Here is a 21444-nt window from a genome sequence, read left to right on the forward strand (position 1 = left end):
CACCTGCCTTTTCAGGAGGGGTGTCTCAATTTAAGACTATAAAGGCAGACTGGTTGCGGTGGCTCACGCCTGTAATCCCAGCACTTTAGGAGGCTGAGGCGGGCGGATCACCTGGGGTCAGGAATTCAAGACCAGCCTGACCAAAATTAGCCAGGCATGGTGGCACATGCCTGTAATCCCAGCTACTCAGGAGGCTGAGCCAGGAGAATTGCTTGAACCCAGGAGGCAGAGGTTGTGGTGAGCTGAGATCGCGCCACTGCACTCCCGCCTGGGCAACAAGAGAGAAACTCCATCTCAAAAAAAAAAGACTATACAGGCAGAGGGCCAGGCAAGGTCCCTTGTGGGTTTAGAGTCAGACAGACCTAGACAGACAGCCAGACCTGATACCAGCTCTGCTACCTACCTGCTGTGTGAGAGCAGGTGAGTCACTTCACTGAGCCTCATTTTCTTGTTTATAAAATGGGGTGAGCCCACTTTGCAGAGTTCTGGTGAATATTAGTGCTAAGCTACACAGTGCTCAGAACACAGGGGCCTTTGAAATTGGTGGCTGTTAATATTATTGAATTAGCTCAAGATGTGTATTATCCTCCTAACAATGTATATTCTCTTGACCACCTGTGTGGAGGCAAGACAGTCTATATGGTGACAAGACAACAGTCCGTGTACTTGCTTAGTGTGTCAATACTGTGCTCAATGCCACAATACTTGAGATGAAGTGTGGGTGGCAGGTGGCAGCTGTAAGAGGAGTGACCCCAGCAATACCTGAAGCTTCCGGACAGGATCGGGCTCCTGGCCAATACTCCAGACCCTGTTGGAGAGATCATTCATGACGTCAAGTTGCTCTCTGCAAGAGTCAGCTTGTTCCCTGTACACCTGGAGGGCAAGCTGCGTGTTTTTATCAATGAAGTTCTTGGCCAGCGCTTCCTCTTCGTCAAGTAGTAATCTGAGTTCAGTGAATTTCCCCTTCAGCCAGGTTTTACTTGACTCTGCATTAGCCTAAAAACAGAAAAGCCAGTTGCAGATGACATGTCTGCCAACCAGGAAATCCAGAATAATCAACATGAAAAATATTATGACATCTGAAATGTGAGTTCAGTAAAGTGGCCAGTCAGACACAAGATCAACTTATAAAAACCAAAGCTTTCCTAAGCACCAGCCATCACCAATCATAAAATGCATGGAGAAATAAAGATCCTTTTGAAAATGGGAGAAAAAATAGCAAAATATGTGGAAATAAACCTAATACAAAACCATATTCGTGACTGGGAGGGTTGATTACTATAAAGTCACTATTTGTCTCTAAATTAGTCTATAAATTTGATGAAATTCTAATCAAAATCTTAACATGCTGATTAAAAATTATTAAATCATTAGGAGAGAGAATAAGCATAAGAAAAGCCAAAATTGCTTTAAAAAATCAATAAAGAGAAAACTAATAAGAGGTTATCTGCCTTATCTGCCTTACCTGATAACAAACCAATAAATCTACAGGATCTAAAACCATGTGGCTCAAGCATAGATAAGAGGCCAAAAGTACAAAATAAAGAGTTTTTAAAAGAACTCAAATTATATATAGAAACGTATATATGTGTATGTGTGGTGTAACAGTGGCATTTTAGAATAAATTTTTGTATTTTTTGTACTAAAAATATAAAAATGAAAATAATTAAAATAATATGAGATTTTCCACAATAAAAGGTTAAGGAAAACAAACAAAAGAGAAGGTCCAGTTAAACTAAAACACTGTACATAAAGCCCAAAGAATAAATCAATTAGATGAAATACAAAACGATTTTTATTTATTTATTTATTTATTTTTATTTTTTGAGAAGGAGTTTCACTCTTGTCCAGGCTGAGTGCAGTGGTGCGATCTTGGCTCACAGCAACCTCTCCCTCCCAGGTTCAAGCGATTCTCCTGCCTCAGCCTCCTGAGTAGCTGGGATTACAAGCACGCACCACCACACATAGGTAATTTTGTATTTTTAGTAGAGACGGAGTTTCACCATGTTGGTCAGGCTGGTCTTGAACTTCTGACCTCAGGTGATCCACCTGCCTCAGCCTCCCAAAGTGCGGGATTACAGGCATGAGCCACCATGCCCAGCCCAGAGAATAGTTTTTGATCATTAGATTGGAAGACTTTTAAGAGATTGAAATACAGTCTGTAAGGGTATGTGAAGTAGGGCATTTATATAAACTGTGGGTGGTAGGGTCTATTGGTACTTCGCTTTTAGAGGACAATATGACAATAGCTATCAATTTTTTTTTTCAGACGAAGTTTTGCTCTCGTCGCCTAGGCTGGAGTGCAATGGCAAGATCTCGGCTCACTGCAACCTCCGCTTCCCGGGTACAAGCGATTCTCCTGCCTCAGCCGTGTAGCTGGGACTGCAGGTGGCCATCACCATGCCCGGCTAATTTTTGTATTTTTAGCAGAGACAGGTAGTCACTGTTGGCCAGGCTGGGTCTTGAACTCCTGACCTCAGGTGATCTGCCTGCCTTGGTCCCCCAAAGTGCTGGAATTACAGGCATGAGCCACTGCGCCTGGCCTCAAAGTTTTAAATACATTTATTCTTTCATGCAGCAATTCCTCTTACTTTACTTATATCCTAGAAAATGCTTTCACATGTGCATTAAGATTTATGTACCAAGATTCTCAGTATATAGCTTCTACACATAGAGAATAGAATTAGGCGGGTGTGGTGGTAGGTGTCTGTAATCCCAGCTACTTGGGAGGCTGAGGCTTGAGAATCACTTGAGCCCGGGAGGTGGAGGTTGCAGTGAGCTGAGATCCGGCCGCTGCACTCCAGCCTGGGCGACAATGCGACTCTGACTCAAAAAAAAAAAAAAAAAAAGAAAAAAGTATTGAAAAATGGACGTCACTAGCAGAAACAGAAACAACAGTAGTGGGGAGCGAATGTTCTGAGAAACAGGGTCAACCACAAACAGCTCACTAGCACTCAAGCATCCTGTTACAAGCACTCAGCTCACAGTCCACCTGCACCCAGGCATCCTGTCTGCAAGCATTCAGCTCAAGCAGCACAACCTTAGAAAACTCCGCCTCCAGCCCCTGCCTCTTTGCAGACAGTCTTCTTTCTGCCGTCTCACCCGTTGCTCCCTTTTCTCTAAATAAATCTGCCTTTCTAAACTCAATACTGTTTTGGTAAATTATTTTATCCCCCTGTGCACCAGCCTCAGACAGTTGTTAACCATGACATATTTGGCACAATTTTCAATATGGGACATGTATATCGGTTCATTATATAAATTGTCCTACATTCGTACAATGAAATAATTTATAGCGATTACAAAGAATGCAGTGTGCTGATGCATGCTAAACATGGATGAACCTTGAAGACATCATCCCCAGTGAATTAAGCCAGACACAAAAGGACAAATAATTTATCATTCCGCTTATGTGAAATATCTAGACCAGGCAAATTCATTGAGACAGAAAGTAGAGTCGACGTTACCAAAGGCTGGGACAGGGGAAATGGGGAGTAATTGCTTGATGGTTTCAGAGTTTCTGTTTGGGATAATGAAAAAGTTTTGGAAGTAGACACAGGTAATGGCTGTACAACATTGTGAATATAATTTTTTTTTTTTTTTTCGAGACGGAGTCTCGCTGTCGCCCAGGCTGGAGTGCAGTGGCGCGATCTCGGCTCACTGCAGGCTCCGCCCCCTGGGGTTCACGCCATTCTCCTGCCTCAACCTCCCTAGTAGCTGGAACTACAGGCGCCCGCCACCACGCCCGGCTAATTTTTTGTATTTTTAGTAGAGACGGGGTTTCACTGTGTTAGCCAGGATGGTCTCGATCTCCTGACCTCGTGATCCGCCCGCCTCGGCCTCCCAAAGTGCTGGGATTACAGGCGTGAGCCACTGCACCCGGCCCGTGAATATAATTCATACCACTGAATTGAATACTTTAAAATGGTTAAAATGGCAAATTTTATGTTATGTATATTTTATCACCATAAAAAAAAAAGAAAATATAACAACAAAAACAATGCAGTAGGCTGGGCGTGGTGGCTCACGCTTGTAATCCCAGCACTTTGGGAGGCTGAGGCGGGCAGATCACGAGGTCAGGAGTTCAAGACCAGCCTGGCCAAGATGGTGAAACCCTGTCTCTACTAAAAATACAAAAAAATTAGCCGGGCGTGTGGCGGGCACCTGTAATCCCAGTTACTCAGGAGGCTGGGGCAAAGAATTGCTTGAACCCAGGAGGCGGAGGTTGCAGTGAGCCGAGATCATGCCACTGCACTCCAGCCTGGGCAACAGAGCGAGACTCCGTCTCCAAAAACAAACAACAACAACAAAAAACAATGCAGTAGACCTATATGTCCTGGCAGGGAAAGTTCTCCAAAAAAAAAAAAAAAAAAAAAAACAGGTGAAAAAGAACAAGCTGCAGAATAATATATGCAAGATGATCCAAATTTATGTAAAACATAATAAAACAAAACCTGTATATGGATGTACGTATACATCTATATATTTGCAAGTGCAATTAAAATGTTTGTTAGTAGTGGTCATATTTCGCAAGAGGCATGGGATTGGGGGTAAGGGAAAAGAGAGGCTCTCACTTTGTACTTTATATAGTTCCATACTATACCATTGTTTAAATTTTTAAAAATGACCATTTGTTCATGTATTATTTATACAATTAAAAAACACTAAAGCTGGACATGGTGGCTCACACCTGTAATCCCAGCACTTTGGGAGGCCGAGGCAAATGGATCACGAGGTCAGGAGATGGAGACCATCCTGGCCAACATGGAGAAACCCTGTCTCCACTAAAGATACAAAAAATTAGCCAGGTGTGGTGGCGGGCACCTGTAGTCCTGGCTACTCGGGAGGCTAAGGCAGGAGAATCACCTGAACCCGGGAGGCAGAGGTTTCAGTGAGCCAAGATTGCACCACTGCACTACAGTCTGGCGACAGAGCGAGACTCCGTCTCAAAAAAAAAAAAAAAAAAAAAATTAAACATAGGCCAGCTCCCTTCCTCAGCCCAAACATCTGCACAGTCCACATAGCAGAATGACCCCAGCACCCAGCCAGTCACGAGGGGTGGGCAGGCTCCCGTGATACCATGTTCTCAGGGGGACAGTATGTGGTTTCACAGCAAACAGGAGATGAGTTCTCTAATCTGTGTTTCCTATCCAATGCTCCAGGCAGCAGATAGGTTCAGAGGCTAGCTCATACCACAGGCCTATGGATTATAGTTTTAAGCTAGCCTGGGAATTAGTCCACATTTATATGGTTGCAATGGGTCAATGAGCCTGGACACAAATATATATTTACTGAATGACCAAATGAAGAAAATAAAATGTATTTCAAACTCTTGATTTATGAACACATGTTGAAGCAACGTAAGTACACAGAGGACCTTTGCAGAGAAACCAAGAGAGCAAATATCTCCTCCCAACCAAATTACATTCCAAGCAGTTTTTATAGATCCACTTTGTAAAGTAGAAAATACAAAAGAAGCTTCATGACACTACACCTTGTACTAACTCTCAGCACAGTGGCAACCAATATGGAAAACAGCCACCAGAAAAGACTTCTTGTATAAGCAGATGAGGCTGATTATGCAATATGGTCAGAAAGGGGTAGAGAGAGAGAGGGAAGGGGAGAGAGAGAGAGAGAAAGAGCGTGAGAGAATATCCTGGTCATGAAACAAGGAAGTACGCCATCTGATTTGGGTCCCATTGGTTCAAAGTGAAACTGGATCCCAGCTGAACTGGGCTGGGCTTTGAAGAGAGCTGGTGGCTGGCTGAGGGCCTAACAGAGTCTAGCTGAGCAGGGTCTAAGGACTGTGGAAGAGAAAGAAGCTGAACAGCCATGAAGCCCTGGTCAGGGAAGGCCGGGGGATTTTGCACTCAGACTGTGGGCTGTTGTGTGAATCCACCCCTGGGTCCTGTGGAGAGTGAGGAGATGAAAGGAGGGTGCTGTTTTGCTGGAAACTCAATATGACTTCCAACAACCCTCCCATGGATGCCTCTCATGGGATGCACCACCAGGGAAAGGAGGCATGCTGTCCAACCTTGCCCAGACCATGTTAGCATGGGGACTCTTTAGACTCTGCTATGGTGGCAATGGCAGGCAGGAAGAGGCAGGGAGTGGCCATGCCCAGCAGGGGCAATGGACACCAGTGGCATTGTCAGCAGCATGGCCTGGCAGAGTCCCCATCTTTTCGTTCCCAGTCTGGCAAAGGCTGGTTCATGTCCCCCCACTGGTCCCTTGATCCCAAGCCATGGCTCAGTCCCTACAGCTCCTGTGGGTCACAGAGAAAGGCACGGAGCCAGCGACTGAGGCTCTTTATTCCACCCGCAGGGGTTCTGGGTCTGGTGCCAGGCTGGGCCCTTGGGTCTCAGGCCCATTTCCTGCCCATCCCCGGCTCTGCTCTGTAGGACAGAGGGGCTGAACCCCGCAGACTGCATTTTCAGGATCACTTGACGTCAGGAGTTCGAGACCAGCCTGGCCAACATAGTGAAACCCGATCCCTACTAAAAATACAAAAATTAGCTGGGCATGGTAGTGGGCACCTGCAGTCCCAGCAATTCAGGAGGCTGAGGCAGGAGAATTGCTTGAACCCAGGAGGCGGAGGTTGCAGTGAGCTGAGATCACGCCACTGTGCTCTAGCCTTGGCAACAGATCAAGACTGCGTCTCAAAAAACAAACAAACAAACAAATAAACAAACAAATTCACTGATGCCAAAACCAAAGAGGAAACACAGTGTGAGTGATCTGGCAGGAGCTGAAGCTAAGTGACCTGGAAGGAGTGGAGCCAGAGGTGCATGCATGCAGATGAAAGCCACACCACAATGGGGCCTGGCCATCCAGGGGGAGCACAGGGTACCTGGCCACATTCCAGCTGAGAGTGGAAAGGAGTGACCTGCATCAAGTCAGATCCAAAAAGAGCTGCTCCATCCATCAACTAGCACCAGAAAAACTCCACCCGCTGGCCCAGGGAAAAGAAGAGGAATCTAGTCATCCATCCAGGGTCACAGGTGAAAAGAAAATCACCAGCAAAACAAATAAAACAACAGTTTTGCATTAAGCAGGGTTGGAGTCCAAATTCATGGAAATTCAAAACTGAAAAATAATATGAAAATGAGTCTGGAGCTACTGAAACTCATAGCATCTCCTGAAGATGCTCAGGTCACAGTGCTCTGAAGGGGCACACTCACAATCCACGGTGTATTGGATATCTATGGTAAATACCTACTGGAGACAAGACGATAATACACGTGACAAACCACACAAGAAAATGAACCACCATGCCTCACCTCCAGACTGGGGATATATTAGAATTGTATGTACAATATAACTCAAGCTACATTAAAAGCATATGCATATACAGGAAAAAAAATCTCAAAATGTGAATAATGGTTGGCCTGAAGTGGCAGGATGCAGGATTATGGATGAATTTTTAAAAATCTGTTTCTTGATTAGGAATTGAAATATAAATGTTCACAGGAGCCAGGTTGTTAACACTGAAGGAAGTGGGCAGGGTGGAGCTAGGAGATCCCATGCCATGGGAGTAGCCATTGCTCAGCTCCATCTGCCCCCACATGAGAGTGCAAGCACAGGGTGGCAATATCTTTCCAATTTCCTAAATATAAATTTTTATACAAATATGTCTCAGGTTTAAAATGCTGACTATTAATTCCATTTTTCTTATTACCTTATGAAGGCCACTTAGGTATTAGTCTAACAAAACATACAGAATTTGTATGCTGAAAATTACAAAATGCTGATGAAAGAAAACAGAGATCTAAATAAATGGAAAGATATACCATGTTCATGGATTGGAAGAATACATAGTAAAAATGTCAATTCTCCCCAAATTGATAAACAGGTTTAACACAATTCCTATCAAAATCCCAACAAACTCTTTTTCTTTTCTTTTTTTTTTTTTTTTGAGACATGGTCTCGCTCTGTCACCCAGGCTGGAGTGTAGTGGGTATGGTCATTGCTTACTGCAACTTCAACCTTCTGGGCTCAAGCGATCCTCCCACCTCAGCCTCCTGAGTAGCTGGGACTAAAGGCATGTGCCACCATACCTGGATGATTTTTTAGTTTTTTGTAGAGATGGTAAACAAGCACATGAATAGATACTCAACATCACTAGCTACTGGGGGAACGCAAATTAAAACCATGATAAGGTATCACTACACACAGGTTATGCAAGTTAAGATAAAAACTTGTGACAACACCAAACGTTGTCAAAGATGCAGAAAAACACTCTCTCATGCATTGCTGGTGGGAATGTAAAATGGCACAACCACTCTGGAAAAGCATTTGGCAGTTTCTTAAAAAACAAAACAGGCAAGTGCCATATGACCCAGCAATAGCATTCCTGGGCATCTAACACAGAGAAATGAAAACTTATGTCCACACAGAAACCTGGACACAACTGTTCAAAGAAGCTTTATTTGCAATAGCCCTAGACTGTACCAAACGGCCTGCAATAGGCAAATGGTTTAAAAAAACCTCTATGGTACATGCATACTATCGGATTAGTGGAATATTACTACTCAGCAATACATGGGATGAACTAGTGGTTCTCGCAACAACTTGGGTGGATCCCAAGGGCATTATGCTGAGTGAAAAATACCTCAAAAGGTCATTTTCCATTTTTATGACATTTTCAAATGCCACAATTATCAAACAAATTAATGATTGCCAGGGGTTAGGGATTGGTGGGGGGTAGATGGTGGGTAGGGAGGTGACCATAAAGGTGTAGGTAGATTTTTTTTTTTTTTTAAGATGGAGTCTCACTCTATCATCCAGGCTGGAGTACAGAGGCATGATCTTGGCTCACTGCAACCTCCACCTCCTGGGTTCAAGCGATCCTCCCACCTCAGCCTTCTGGGTAGCTTGGATTATAGGCACCACCATTCCCGGCTTTTTTTGGTTTTTTTTTAGTAGAGATGGGGTTTCATCATGATGGCCAGGCTGGTCTCGAACTCCTGACCTCAAATGATCTGGCTGCCTCAGCCTACCAAAGTGCCGGGATTACAGGCGTGAGCCACCTCGCTTGGCCTAGAAGGAGGTAGAACTTGGCAGTGATGGAATAGCCTGCATTTTTATTGCAGCGGTGGTTATGCAAATCTGTACATGTGATAAGTTGACATAAAACTATACACACATACCACCCATTTTTTTTTTTTTTTTTTTGGATAGTGTGCTATAGTTACGTAACAAGTAACCCGTGGGGCAAACTAGGTCAAGGTACACAAAACTCTACTATTTTTGCAACTTCCTCTACAAAGTTAAAAAGTTAGTTGGGGAAAGGGTCAAGAGAAAGACAACCATGCCTTAGATTAAGCTGAAACCTACCCCAGGCCATCCCTCAGGCCAAGCTTATCCAACCTGCAGCCTGTGGGCCGCATGTGGCCCAGCACAGCTTTGAATGTGGCACAACACAAATTTGTAAACTTTCTTAAAACATCATGAGTTTTTTGGGGATTTTTTTTTTTTTTAGCTCATCAGCTATTGTTAGTGTTAGTGTGTTAATGTATTTTACGTGTGGCCCAAGACAATTCTTCCAGTGTGGCCTGGGGAAGCCTAGACCCTCCACATGGGTCCTAATTCTTGGGGGCCCTCAAACCATATCTGCTCAGGCATTTGCAGACAGGGAGCCTGATCTTCAGGCCTCCCCACGGCCCTTCCAACGTGACAGCTTTCACTTTCTAAATCCTTTGGTACTGCTTATCTCCTAGCCCAGAGTTCTGCTCGTGAAGACATGAGAGACACTATTAAGCTGGGGCCACAGGTGTGAACTACAAACGTCTTCAGGGTACCGGCAAACTGTCATGAAGACACCTGACGGAGAATGGACTTTAGGCAAATGTGGAAGCCAATTCTGCGGCCTGGCCTGGTCACAGGAGAAACTGGGTGCCAGCTTCTCCCATGGTCAGAGCCACTCTTCCTCTTGTGTGAATCAGTCAGGGGTTCCTTTTTTTTTTTTTTTGATAGGGTTTTGCTCTGTTGCCCAGGCTGGAGAGCAGTGACGTGATCCTAGGTCACTGCAGTCTCAAGCTTCAGGGCTCAAGCGATCTTCCCACCTCAGGCTCTCAAACAGCTGGGACTGCAGGCGTGCACCATCATACCTGACTATTTTATTTTATTTATTTTTAGTAGAGATGGGAGTCTCACTATCTTGCCTAGGCTAGTCTCGAACTCCTGGGCTCAAGTGATCCTCCAGCCTTGGCCTCCCAAAGTGCAGAGCAGGGGTTCTTCCAGCTCTCAGTGGGGCAGGACCCAGGAGGGCCTCCCACCCCAGCCCTCACTGCGAGGAGGGAGCAACGGAGGATGAAAGAGGGAGGGAGCAACAGAGGATGAAAGGGGGATGAGGGAGCAACAGAGGATGACTTTAAGGGAGAGGGAGCAACGGAGGACGCAAGGGGAAATGACCAGCTCCTGAGGCCCTAAAAACACAACAACTTTGTCATGTCAAAATGGTTACTTAGAACAACGTCAGCCTCAAGTTCCTATTCAAAATCCACAGAGAATCCATTCAAACATCATTATGAAAGGAGAGTGAAGAAAGTACCTATCTGTGGAACAGATCTATACCCTACTTGCTTTCTTTCAGCATGGCAGTGGAATTAAAGAGATATCTGCATATTCCTTAAGCTATGTTTTGCTTTGTTTAAGGAAATTTGGGATAATGGGCTAATTCCTCCAACAGAGTGGCAGATGACACTAAGGAACCAGAGATTTGCCACAAAGCAAAGGAAACCGGAGCTCAGGGCCCCTCAGTTGCAGAGCCCCTTCCTGGTCTTGCACCTAATTTTGTCTGTAATTTTGTGTTCTTTTTCTAAAGAACCCTGAATTATAGAAGCTCCAGGCCTCATCATCTGCCCCTTCGCTGTTGGTTTTTATTTTCATTGGCTCCGTATTGGGGGTCCCCTGTGTCTGGGGGGAAATGTGGGTCTTTCCATGGGTATGAGGAAGAAATGTCCACTTGCCTTGAGCTTCTCAGTGGCATCTTCTATCTGGGTTATGTTGTCAACGTGCTGCTGCTTCTTGATTGCCAGCTGCTTTAAACATTCTTGGCTGAGTTTCTGTACAGGAGGGAGTTAGGAAAAAACTCATAATACTGTCACTTTCCAAATAACAGTCCCCCGCAGGGGTCACCTCCTCTTACCCTTGTATTCTTTTCCAGTGGAGGCATCTGAAGGTGAGGTAACTTGCCCAAAGTCATATGGCAAGTTGGTGGATGAGCTGGGACTAGGACCTCTCTGATCCTCGGAGGTCCGCATCAGGTATGCCTCAAATCTTGATTTGCACCCCTTCCTCACACTTTACTTTATCTAGGACAAGTCTTGCTTGTGACTTGCTTTTCCAGCCTTTCAAGTAGGACTTTAAGGCAAACAGCTTGGGGTCTGGGAAAGAGCATCTACTTATTATTAACTGAGCACCTATTATGTGCTGGGCCCTGTTCCAGGTGTTGCCCTCATGAAACATACATTCCAGGGAGCCTGTTACCCTCTGGCCCTGGACTACGTGAGAAGTTGGTGGGGTTCATGCTTCCTGATCTTTCCACCTTCCATATCTCTGCTTTTTGAAATTGCTGTTTTCCCCAAAGTCTGCTCTGCACTCCCCTTCCCCAAGGGTGTGATCTCATCTCCATCTTAGCCTTTCTTACAGCTGGCCTTACACTCAGCTGCTGGACCCAGATCTGGCTGCCCCATTGACTAGGAGCTTCTTGAGGGCAGGCTCGCTTCATTCCCACTCCCCACAGGGGCCAGGGTGTGACCCAGAAGTGTTTGCTGAATTGAACAGAATTATCAGGGGCTGGTCAGGCTTGGTGGCTCATGTCTGTAATCCCAACACTTTGGGAGGCTGAGGTAGGAGGATCACTTGAGCCCAAGGAGTTCGAGACCAGCCTGGGCAACATAGTGAGACTCTGCCTCTACCACAAAAAATAAAATAAAATAAAATAAATAAAAATAAAATAAAGTAAAATTAGCTGGGCGTGGTGGCATGCACCTGTAGCCTTGGGAGGCTGAGGTCAGGGGCCGGTCACCTAAGCCCAGGAGGTTGCAGTGAGCTATGATCATGCCACTACACCACTGCACTCCAGCCTGGGCAACAGAGTGAGACCCCGTCTCCAAAAAAAACAAAACAAAACAAAACAAAAAACCAATTATCAGGAGCTGCCAGCTTCTCCCCCAAACCAGCCAGGGAATTCTTCCAGGTCAGGGAAGGATCTGATCTATTCTTTGACTCATGGCCCAAAATATATGCTGAATAGATGTTTGGTGAATGATGAATGGATGAATGAATAATGGGTGAATGGATAGGAAAGTGGGTATGTGGATGCAAAATGAATATTCATAGTGTCAACCTTACGTAATGAAATTCAAGAGCTGAGCATGGTGGCTTGCACCTGTAATCCCAGCTACTCAGGAGGCTGAGGTGGGAGGATCACTTAAGGCCAGGAGTTTGAAACTAGCCTGGGCAACATAGCAAGACCCCATCTCTACCAAAAAACAACAAACAAAACAAAACAAAAAACCTGGCTGGGCATGCCAGAGAACGCCTGAACTTCATGGAGAATGCCTGAAGTTCCAGCTGCTTGGGAGGATGACATTCACAGGCTATAGAAAATATTAGCAAAGAAATAAATTGATGGTGGTTAGCTTTGTTTAATGAACTATTCAGGCAAAATTCTTAAGAATGAAAAAATTAAATAAATGTAAATGGGATAAAAGTTTATAAATGAACATTTCATAGTTTTAAAAATTGTTTTCAGGCTGGGCACGGTGGCTAATGCCTGTAATCCCAGCACTTTGGGAGGCCGAGGCAGGCAGATCACCTGAGGTCGGGGGTTCAAGACCAGCCTGACCAACATGGAGAAACCCCGTCTCTACTACAAATACAAAATTAGCCAGGCATGGTGGCACATGCCTGTAATCCCAGCTACTCAGGAGGCTGAGGCAGGAGAATTACTTGAACCCAGGAGGCGGAGGTTGCAGTGAGCCAAGATCGCACCATTGCACTCCAACCAGGGCAACAAGAGTGAAACTCCGTCTCAAAAACAAACAAACAAACAAAAATTGTTTTCAGTAACTTAATATCATGTTATGTTAAATGAAGTAATAGGTCATTATAAAATGTCTGAATCATTTATATGGTATAGAAAAGCTAAATATATTTCGATCTGTTAACAAAAAAAATTGAGGAGCCATCTTTCTAGAAATTATGAAATTATTTTCATCTACAAATGCTGGTAGAAAACAGCTAAAAATTACTTACTTCCTAGGTTTTTCACTGGAAATTTGGGTTACTAAGAGTGAAAATTGTAGTTAACATATGTGATTAAAACTACTTGATATAAAAGAAATAATTCTATTTACAGAGTGTATAAAGAAAGTCAGATGTGTTTTTGGTAAAGACTGTTGAAAGAGAGTAATTTTTCTTTTGCATGAGAGAGAACTTTGTGTAGTCAAAATGATAATGGGAAAAGGGAAGTAAATTTTTGTCCTAAGGCAGAATGACAAAATAAAAAGGAAGTATAGGACAAAACTGAAGATTTAAGCAAATTCTAGAAGGTCTGTGGAAGATTAATCTCACAAAAGACATTTTGTATGTGATCAAATTAAAATTAAATTAAAATGAGAAGGAATTAAAATGAGAAGGAAATGGCCGGGTGTGGTGGCTCCTGCCTGTAATCTCAGAACTTTGGGAGGCCGAGGCAGGCAGATCACGAAGTCAGGAGTTTGAGACCAGCCTGACCAACACGGAGAAACCCCGTCTCTACTAAAAATACAAAAATTAACCAGGTGTGGTGGCGCGTGCCTGTAATCACAGCTACTCAGGAGGCTGAGTCAGGAGAATCACTTGAATCTGGAAGGTGGAGGTTGCAGTGAGTGGAGATCGTGCCATTGCACTCCAGCCTGTGACACAGCAAGACTCCATCTCAAAAAAAAGAAAAAAAAATCAGAAGGAAATGGCCAGGTGTGGTGGCTCATGGCTATAATCCCACCACTTTAGGAGGCCGAGGCAGGTGGATCACCTGAGGTCAGGAGTTTGAGACCAGCCTGGCCAACATGGTGAAACCCTGTCTCTACTAAAAATATAAAAATTAGCTGGGCGTGGTGTTGTGCACCTGTAGTCCCAGCTACTCGGGAGGCTAAGGCAGGAGACTTGCTTGTACCTGGGAGGTGGAGGTTGCAATGAGACAGTTCATGCCACTGCACTCCAGCCTGAGCAACAAGAGCGAAACTCCATCGCCAAAAAAAAAAAAAAAAATTAGAAGGAAATTTTTTATAAGTTTTTCTAAAACTTTAGTATTAATATCAAAAGCACACTCATGTAAGGCCAGAGTCTGGGCTCCTGTGTTGTAACAACTGGGTTTTATCAGAGCATTGATCTGCTCTTTAATAGAAAATGGTGAGAGATTATTGAAGGTTTATGGAAATCTTGTCTTGTGTAGTCAAAGCTGACTGAGATTGGATGATAGACAATATACTAACACCTAAGTAATTTTTTTCTTTTTTTGAGACAGGGTCTCACTTTGTCACCCAAGATGAAGTTCAGTGGTGCAATCCTGGCTCATTGCAGCCTTGACCTCTCAGGCTCAAGCAATCCTCCTGCCTCTGCCCCCCAAGTAGCTGGGACTATAGGCACACACCACCACACGCAGCTAATTTTTGTATCTTTTGTAGAGACAGGGTTTCACCATGTTGCTCAGGCTGGTTTTGAACTCCTGAGCTCAAGTGATCTGCCTGCCTTGGCCTCCCAAAGGGCTAGGATTACAGGCATGAGCCACTGTGCCTGGCCTAAAAGTAAAACTTGTTTTTCTCCTTTGAATAAAAATGTAATGTAGAATTAATAAGAGACGGTAAAAGATGTATTTACTTTTGCATAAATGGCAGAGAAAAGGTAACTGGGGAGAGTTTGTGCCATGCTGTCTTTATTAGGTCTCTTGATTGAGAACTGAATCTCCTCTATCAGTGGTTTTTGCTTTTTGAAATCTTTGAATAATCATTTTGGCTAAATTAATTACCATTATTTTGTAGTGACCTGTGATTCTATTTTGATCATGTGTTTTAAACCTTTCTTATTTTTATATCAAGTGTTTTAAACCTTTAATATTTGAGATACTTCCCAAAATTAAATTTCATATTCAAAAATTAAGTCTTTTTGACCCAAGCTAACTTGGGCATAACCAGGACCCCTGGAAGTCCAAAAGAGACACATTAGGCTTATTTGGGATGTCAAAGTCATATGGGAAATACTGTCAAATAAGAAATGATGTTTAACTTTCTTTGAGTTATATTTATAAAAGTGTATTATTAATGTGTTCCAAAATTGTATGAGATTCCTAAAACTCTGATATGTCTTGGTATATGTTATCAGTATATCATTATCGTAATTATTATGATAAACTGGTGTACGCCACACAAATAACCACATATCCTAGTCAATTTCATCTTTGAGCGTGGCTATTCTAAGCCTTTTATCATCCACAGACAATTCTTTTTTTTTTTTTGAGACAGAGTCTCGTTCTGTCACCCAGGCTGGAGCGCAGTGGCACAATCTCGGCTCACTGCAAGCTCCACCTCCCGGGTTCACGCCATTCTCCTGCCTCAGCCTCCCAAGTAGCTGGGACCACAGGTGCCCACCACCACGCCTGGCTAATTTTTTTGTATTTTTAGTAGAGACAGGGTTTCACCATGGTCTCGATCTCCTGACCTTGTGATCTGCCCGCCTCAGCCTCCCAAAGTGCTGGGATTACAGGCGTGAGCCACCGCACCCGGCCGACAATTTTTATTTTACTTTGATTCTTTTAAAAAAAGTCGTTTATAATCAGCTACAAAATTTGCTTCTTCTTTAAGGAAATTTTTGGAAAAAACCCTGACAAGTACTCTTGAATACAGGTTTCTGGTAACTTCAGAGATCATACCATTGGATTAAGCAAAAGCTTCCAGAACTCCAATAAAAACCTGAGGCATTCATGAAGACTGCTAACCCAACATCAAGCAGAGCAAGAATTATTTACATGTGACTAAACTGATAGAGGATAAAAGTGATTTTTATGATTTTAAAAATTTGAAACATTGCTGATTCTTTTCATATTGTTTTTCAGTCAAGAAAATTTTTTCTTTTGTCACAGCAACTGGATAAAGTATACTTTTGTGAGCAAAATTGAAACATTTGTCTTTCTCTCTACCTGATTTCACCAAAATTTGCAAACTATTTGTATATTTTTTTATTTTCATTTTTAAAATTAATTTATTTTTTTTTTAGACAGAGTCTTGCTCTGTCACCCAGGCTGGAGTGCAGTGGCATGATCTCGGCTCACTGCAACCTCCACCTCCCAGGTTCAAGCGATTCTCCTGCCTCAGCCTCCCGAGTAGCTGGGACCACAGGTACATGCCACCATGCTTGGCTAATTTTTCTTTTTTTCTTTTTGAGGCGGAGTCTTGCTCTGTTACCCAGGCTGGAGTGCAGTGGCACAATCTTGGCTCACTGCAACCTCTGCCTCCTGGGGTTCAAGCAATTCTCCTGCCTCAGCCTCCCGAGTAGCTGGGATTACAGGTGCCCACCACCATGCCCAGCTAATTTTTGCATTGTTAGTAGAGATAGGTTTCACAATGTTGGTCATACTGGTCTCGAACTCCTGACCTCGTGATCCACCCACTTTGGCCTCCCAAAGTTTTGGGATTACAGGTGTGAGCCACTGCGCCCAGCATAATTTTTGTATTTTTAGTAAAGACGGGGTTTCACCATTGGCCAGGCTGATCTCCAACTCCTGACCTCAACTGATCCGCACACCACAGCCTCCCAAAGTGCTGGGTTTACAGGCGTGAGCCACCGCACCTGGCTATTTGTGAGTATTCTTATTTTATGACAATATAGTTATTTGCATAAGTTCAATAAGAATATGTTTTCTTTCATAACAGACCACATTGGAGACACTGGTAATTTTATCAAGGCTTTGACTGAAATGATATATCTTCATATATGACCAGACTGCTTTCAGGAACTGAAGTCAAGTTTACAGAGCCCATAAAAAGACCCTTGGGGGCCAGGCTTGGTGGCTCAGGTCTGTAATCCCAGCACTTTGGGAGGCTGAGGTAGGTGGATCACTTGAGTCCAGGAGTTTGAAATCAGCCTGGGCAACATAGTGAGATCCCGCCTCTATTAAAAAATGTTAACAAGAATAAAATAAAATACAATAAAAGGGGGCCCAGCACTTTGGGACACTGAGGTGGGCAGTTCACTTGAGGTCAGAGTGCTCAAGACCACCCTGGCCAACATGGTGAAGCCATATCTCTACCAACAAATACAAAAATTAGCCAGGAGTGGTGGTGTACACCTGTAGTTCCAGCTACTCAGGAAGCTGATGTGGGAGAATCACTTGAACCTGGGAGGCGGAGGCTGCAGTGAGCCAAAATTGCCCCACCGCACTCCAGCCTGGGCAACAGAGTGAGACCCTGTCTCAAAAAAAAAAAAAGATCCTTGGAAAGACTGGACTGGCTTGGTCCTTGTCTACACAGTTCCCTTACAAGGTTCCCGACCTTGTGGTAAGTAAAGAATGTCACTTTCTGACAGGTCTAGGAACCTCAAGATATTTTGGGACCTTGAGAAGAGAAGAATTCACCCAATGTGTATGGGTATCACAGGCATAGTCTGATGGTGAATCCTTGGTTTGGCTTTTTAGCTGTGAGGCTTTTAAAAGTCAAATCCAGGCCAGGCGTGGTGTCTCACGCCTATAATCCCAGCACTTTGGGAGGCTGAGGCAAGAGGATCACTTGAGCCCAGGAATTCTAGACCAGCCTGGACAACATGGTGAAACCCCGTCTCTACAAAAAAATACAAAAAAAAAAAAAATTAGCCAGGTGTGGTGGTGCATGCCTATAGTCCCAGCTACTTGGGAGGCCGAGGTAGGAGGACTGCTTGAGCCTGGGAGGTGGAGGTTGCAGTGAGCCACGATCATGCCATTGCACTCTAGTCTGGGTGACAGAGTGAGACCCTGTGTCTCAAAAAAAAAAAAAAAAGTCAATTCCAAAATTCCTTATGAAAGTTCCAATAATGCAAATGATCAGGCCAAGTGTAATACTAAAACTTACTTTGCAAGTAAATTTGTCCTATCAAGACTCATTTTTGGTAAAAACAGGGAACTAGAGAGAGAAAAATTATGTTTCAGAAGAAAATCTTAGCACACCTGTTATGCACACCAGTTATTCCTGTTATTAGATTCCAGCCCTGGCCATTGTTTTTGAGTTTTTATTTTCCTACAATTTGGACTAAATCCTGAATTATTTCCTGGCTACAACAAGGAAGGTTGTAGAAAAAGTTTTAGAAGCCAATTCCTGGCTTTTAAAGAAGGCTTGGGATTTTCTTCATGATGTTTTTAGTTGACTCTCCAGTGGAATAGTTTTGGTGTTGTTCTGCCATAGAGATTCTCTTTTTCACTTATTTATTTATTTAAGACAGAGTCTCACTCTGTCATCCAGGCAGGAGTGCAGTGGCGTGATCTCGGCTCATTGCAACCTCCATCTCCCGGGTTCAAGCGATTCTCATGCCTCAGCCTCCTGAGTAGCTGGGATTACAGATGTGTACCACCACACCTGGCTGATTTTCATATTTTTTGGTAGAGACAGGGTTTCACCATGTTGGCCAGGCTGGTCTCGAACTCTTGGCCTCATGTGATCCTCCTGCCTCAGCCTCCCAAAGTGCTGGGATTACAGGCATGAGCCACTGTGCCTGACTGCTTATGTCATTTTAATGTAAATTCTTGGTAAACAATTTAGGAACTGCTTCTTCTTTTTTCCTTAAAAACTTATATGTAACTGCTGCTAATCAGAGTGGATAGTCACAGAAATTTGAATCTATGGTCCTAGTTGGCCATCCTCAAGCTTTAGGCTTGGATAAACTCTGTACTTAATCATATTTTCTGAATCTTATTACTTCAAGTTGACAGTAGGTAGTGGGTAGGGGGATGGACAAATGGATGGGTGAGACTCTTGAGCCAGATCTGTGGAAAGCAGCCTTGTTAATTCTGAATAACAGTTTTTCAAGGAGCCATTATTATAATTACAGCCATTTCATACGTTAAAAAAAGGAAGGGTCTGGTGACAGGGACAGGTCTTGAGCCCACGACTCCACTGGATTTTCCCCCATGATCCCCTTTTCACCTTGGAGTTCCAAGGTTGTCACAATGTGGTGGTCTGGAGTCATGCAGTACCGGAGAAAGGCTCACGATGGGGCTGAGTTCATCACAGAAGACTTCTTGGAGACAAGTGGTAGGATCAATATCTGTCAGACAGGAGGGCCTACCTCACCCAGGCTTCATGAAACCCAGAGAGAGATAAGGATTTGAGAGGAGCCACAGAACAAGTCGGCTGGGAAGCTGGAGCAGGAGCCCAGAGCCCCTGGGCACTGTTAGGATTATGCATGGGTGAGGGTTCCATGGTGACAATGGCCCTCTTGGGGGCATCTGGCTAATGAAGTCCTGGGTTCAAGGCCTGCCCCTGCCTCCAGATCCTTCCTCTTGTGGCCTATAAAATGGCTGTAATAATAATGGCTCACCCAGGGCTGCCATGAGCAGGAATGGGAGTGTCTGTGTGGCCAGGGAGGGGAGAGGAGGTAGGTAGTGACAGCTGAGGCTGCTCCCAGGGCAGTCAGGCTGTCCTCAGCTCAAAGTTCACAGGCCCTTTCTGTGGACTGCAGATTAAGTAAACCTGAGATGTCTGTGTGGCTTTCTGAGCTACACAGGGCTGTTTATTAAGAGGGAGAGTTTGTACCTCTGTTAACTAAAAGGCAGACCGTCTTCCAGGCCAATGGCAGTGTGGTGGATCGGCCATGGTGGACACGGTCAAGGACATCTGGGTACCAGCCTGGGGTCCCAACCTCTCACTCCTAAACCCACCTTTTCTGAAGCTCAACTGATGGCTTTGGCTCGCCTTTGCCCTTCCTTGGGTCTCAGACTCCCGCTCTGAACTTTCGGTCGACCGCTTAGACGCCCTCGGGGCACCTTTGGTTTCCAGGTTGTAACCCGCCACTGGCCACGGCCAGGCACGCCCCCTCCTCGGCCGTTATGCCTGGGCTGGCTCCCCCAACTCCCGCGCGGCGAACCCCGTCCCTATCGTCCCCACCTGCACGTGCACCGCTGCCTCCAGCGCCAGGCCCACCGGGTGGCCGCGGTGCGCGCCCAGCACCGGACAAAGCGCGCACACGCAGCGGCGGCAGCGGCGACAGAAGAGCTCAGCCACGCGGTCGCCATGCTCCTGGCAGCGCCAGCCGCATCCCTCGACAAGCTCCGACCCCCCAGGGGTCCGGCTCCCGGCCGCCGCGCCCGCCATTCATCTCCGCCACCTCCGGCTCCCCGGGGCACGGGGCGGGGCTCCCAAGGGAAACCGAAACCTCGGCCGTGGGCGGGGCGGCTCCAGGCAGGCCAGCTGGCCGGCCGCTAGGAGGATGACAGCCCGCCGGGAGCAGAGTCGGGCCTCGGAGCATCCTCCGACCAGCAGGGTGCTCCCTCTGCCCGCCCAGGCCGGGAGGTGGCCCTAGCAGAAATGGGAAGCTCCTAATGAGCCAGCTGGGAGAGGGTGGGCTTCCTGCTTAATGACGCTGGTCCAGTAACGTCCAGAAAACTGCAGCCCTGATGTTGGGACCAAAGTTGGCGGTGACCTTCCGGGGGTGCTCCTCTCACTTTCCCTTGATCCTCTCTTGCCCTTTTCCCGGGAAAGATAATCATTCCCACAACAGTAAGATACCTCGTCAACCTCAAATAAGGACACAGAGATTCTCCAATTGAGTTTATTTCGGACTGAGCAGAAGGATTGCAATTCGGGAATAAATGTGCCATGGCACCCAAGGGGTGGGGGCGCGGAGTAAAGCAGAGGCTTTTAAAGGCAAAACAAGGAGGATTGCATATATTGGTGGGTTTTTTTTTGTTTTTGTTTTTTTGAGACGGAGTCTCGCTCTGTCGCCCAGGCTGGAGTGCACTGGAGTGCAGTGGAGCGATCTCTGCTCACTGGCTCCGCCTCCCGGGTTCACACCATTCTCCTGTCTCAGCCTCCCGAGTAGCTGGAACTACAGGCGCCCGCCACCACGCCCGGCTAATTTTTTGTATTTTTAGTAGAAAAGGGGTTTCACCGTGTTAGCCAGGATGGTCTCGATCTCCTGACCCCGTGATCTGCCCGCCTCGGCCTCCCAAAGTGCTGGGATTACAGGCATGATCCACCGCGCCCGGCCAGATCGTTTAAAAATAGTAATACTTGGTTACAAGAATTAATACAGGTGACTTCAGTCCAAAAGTTGAACAGGCAGTTGCTGGGCAGATGTCCTCATATCATGGCTTTTGTGCAAGGTTGTGGTTCTTTGTGCAAGGCTGCAGTTTGGTGGAATCTCTTGCAATAATAGTTCCTGTTACCAGGCAAATCGTTGATGAGGGCCCCCCCACTTCATGGCCTCCCAGCACCA

The 21444-nt window shown here is 45.3% G+C and overlaps 1 protein-coding gene across 5 annotated transcripts in view; it reads right to left on the reverse strand.

Annotated features, from left to right (window-relative positions):
- Window positions 1–20437, reverse strand: part of TRIM14 (tripartite motif containing 14) — an 84760-nt gene extending 64323 nt beyond the window's left edge. For all 5 annotated transcript variants that reach the window (XR_008504573.2, XM_054501415.2, XM_054501414.2 and 2 more), the window contains exons 1-3: window positions 20115–20437; window positions 10971–11066; window positions 763–996 (exon numbers count right to left, since the gene is read on the reverse strand). Coding sequence is in view for 4 of the 5 variants with exons in the window: in XM_054501415.2 (XP_054357390.1) it covers window positions 763–996; window positions 10971–11066; window positions 20115–20321 (537 nt within the window). In the remaining variant the exon portion in view is untranslated. The remainder of the gene's footprint in view (window positions 1–762; window positions 997–10970; window positions 11067–20114) is intronic.
- Between the last annotated feature and the right edge of the window lie 1007 nt (window positions 20438–21444).

Source organism: Pongo pygmaeus, chromosome 13 (assembly GCF_028885625.2).
Source record: "Pongo pygmaeus isolate AG05252 chromosome 13, NHGRI_mPonPyg2-v2.0_pri, whole genome shotgun sequence".
Taxonomy (NCBI): Eukaryota; Metazoa; Chordata; class Mammalia; order Primates; family Hominidae; genus Pongo; species Pongo pygmaeus.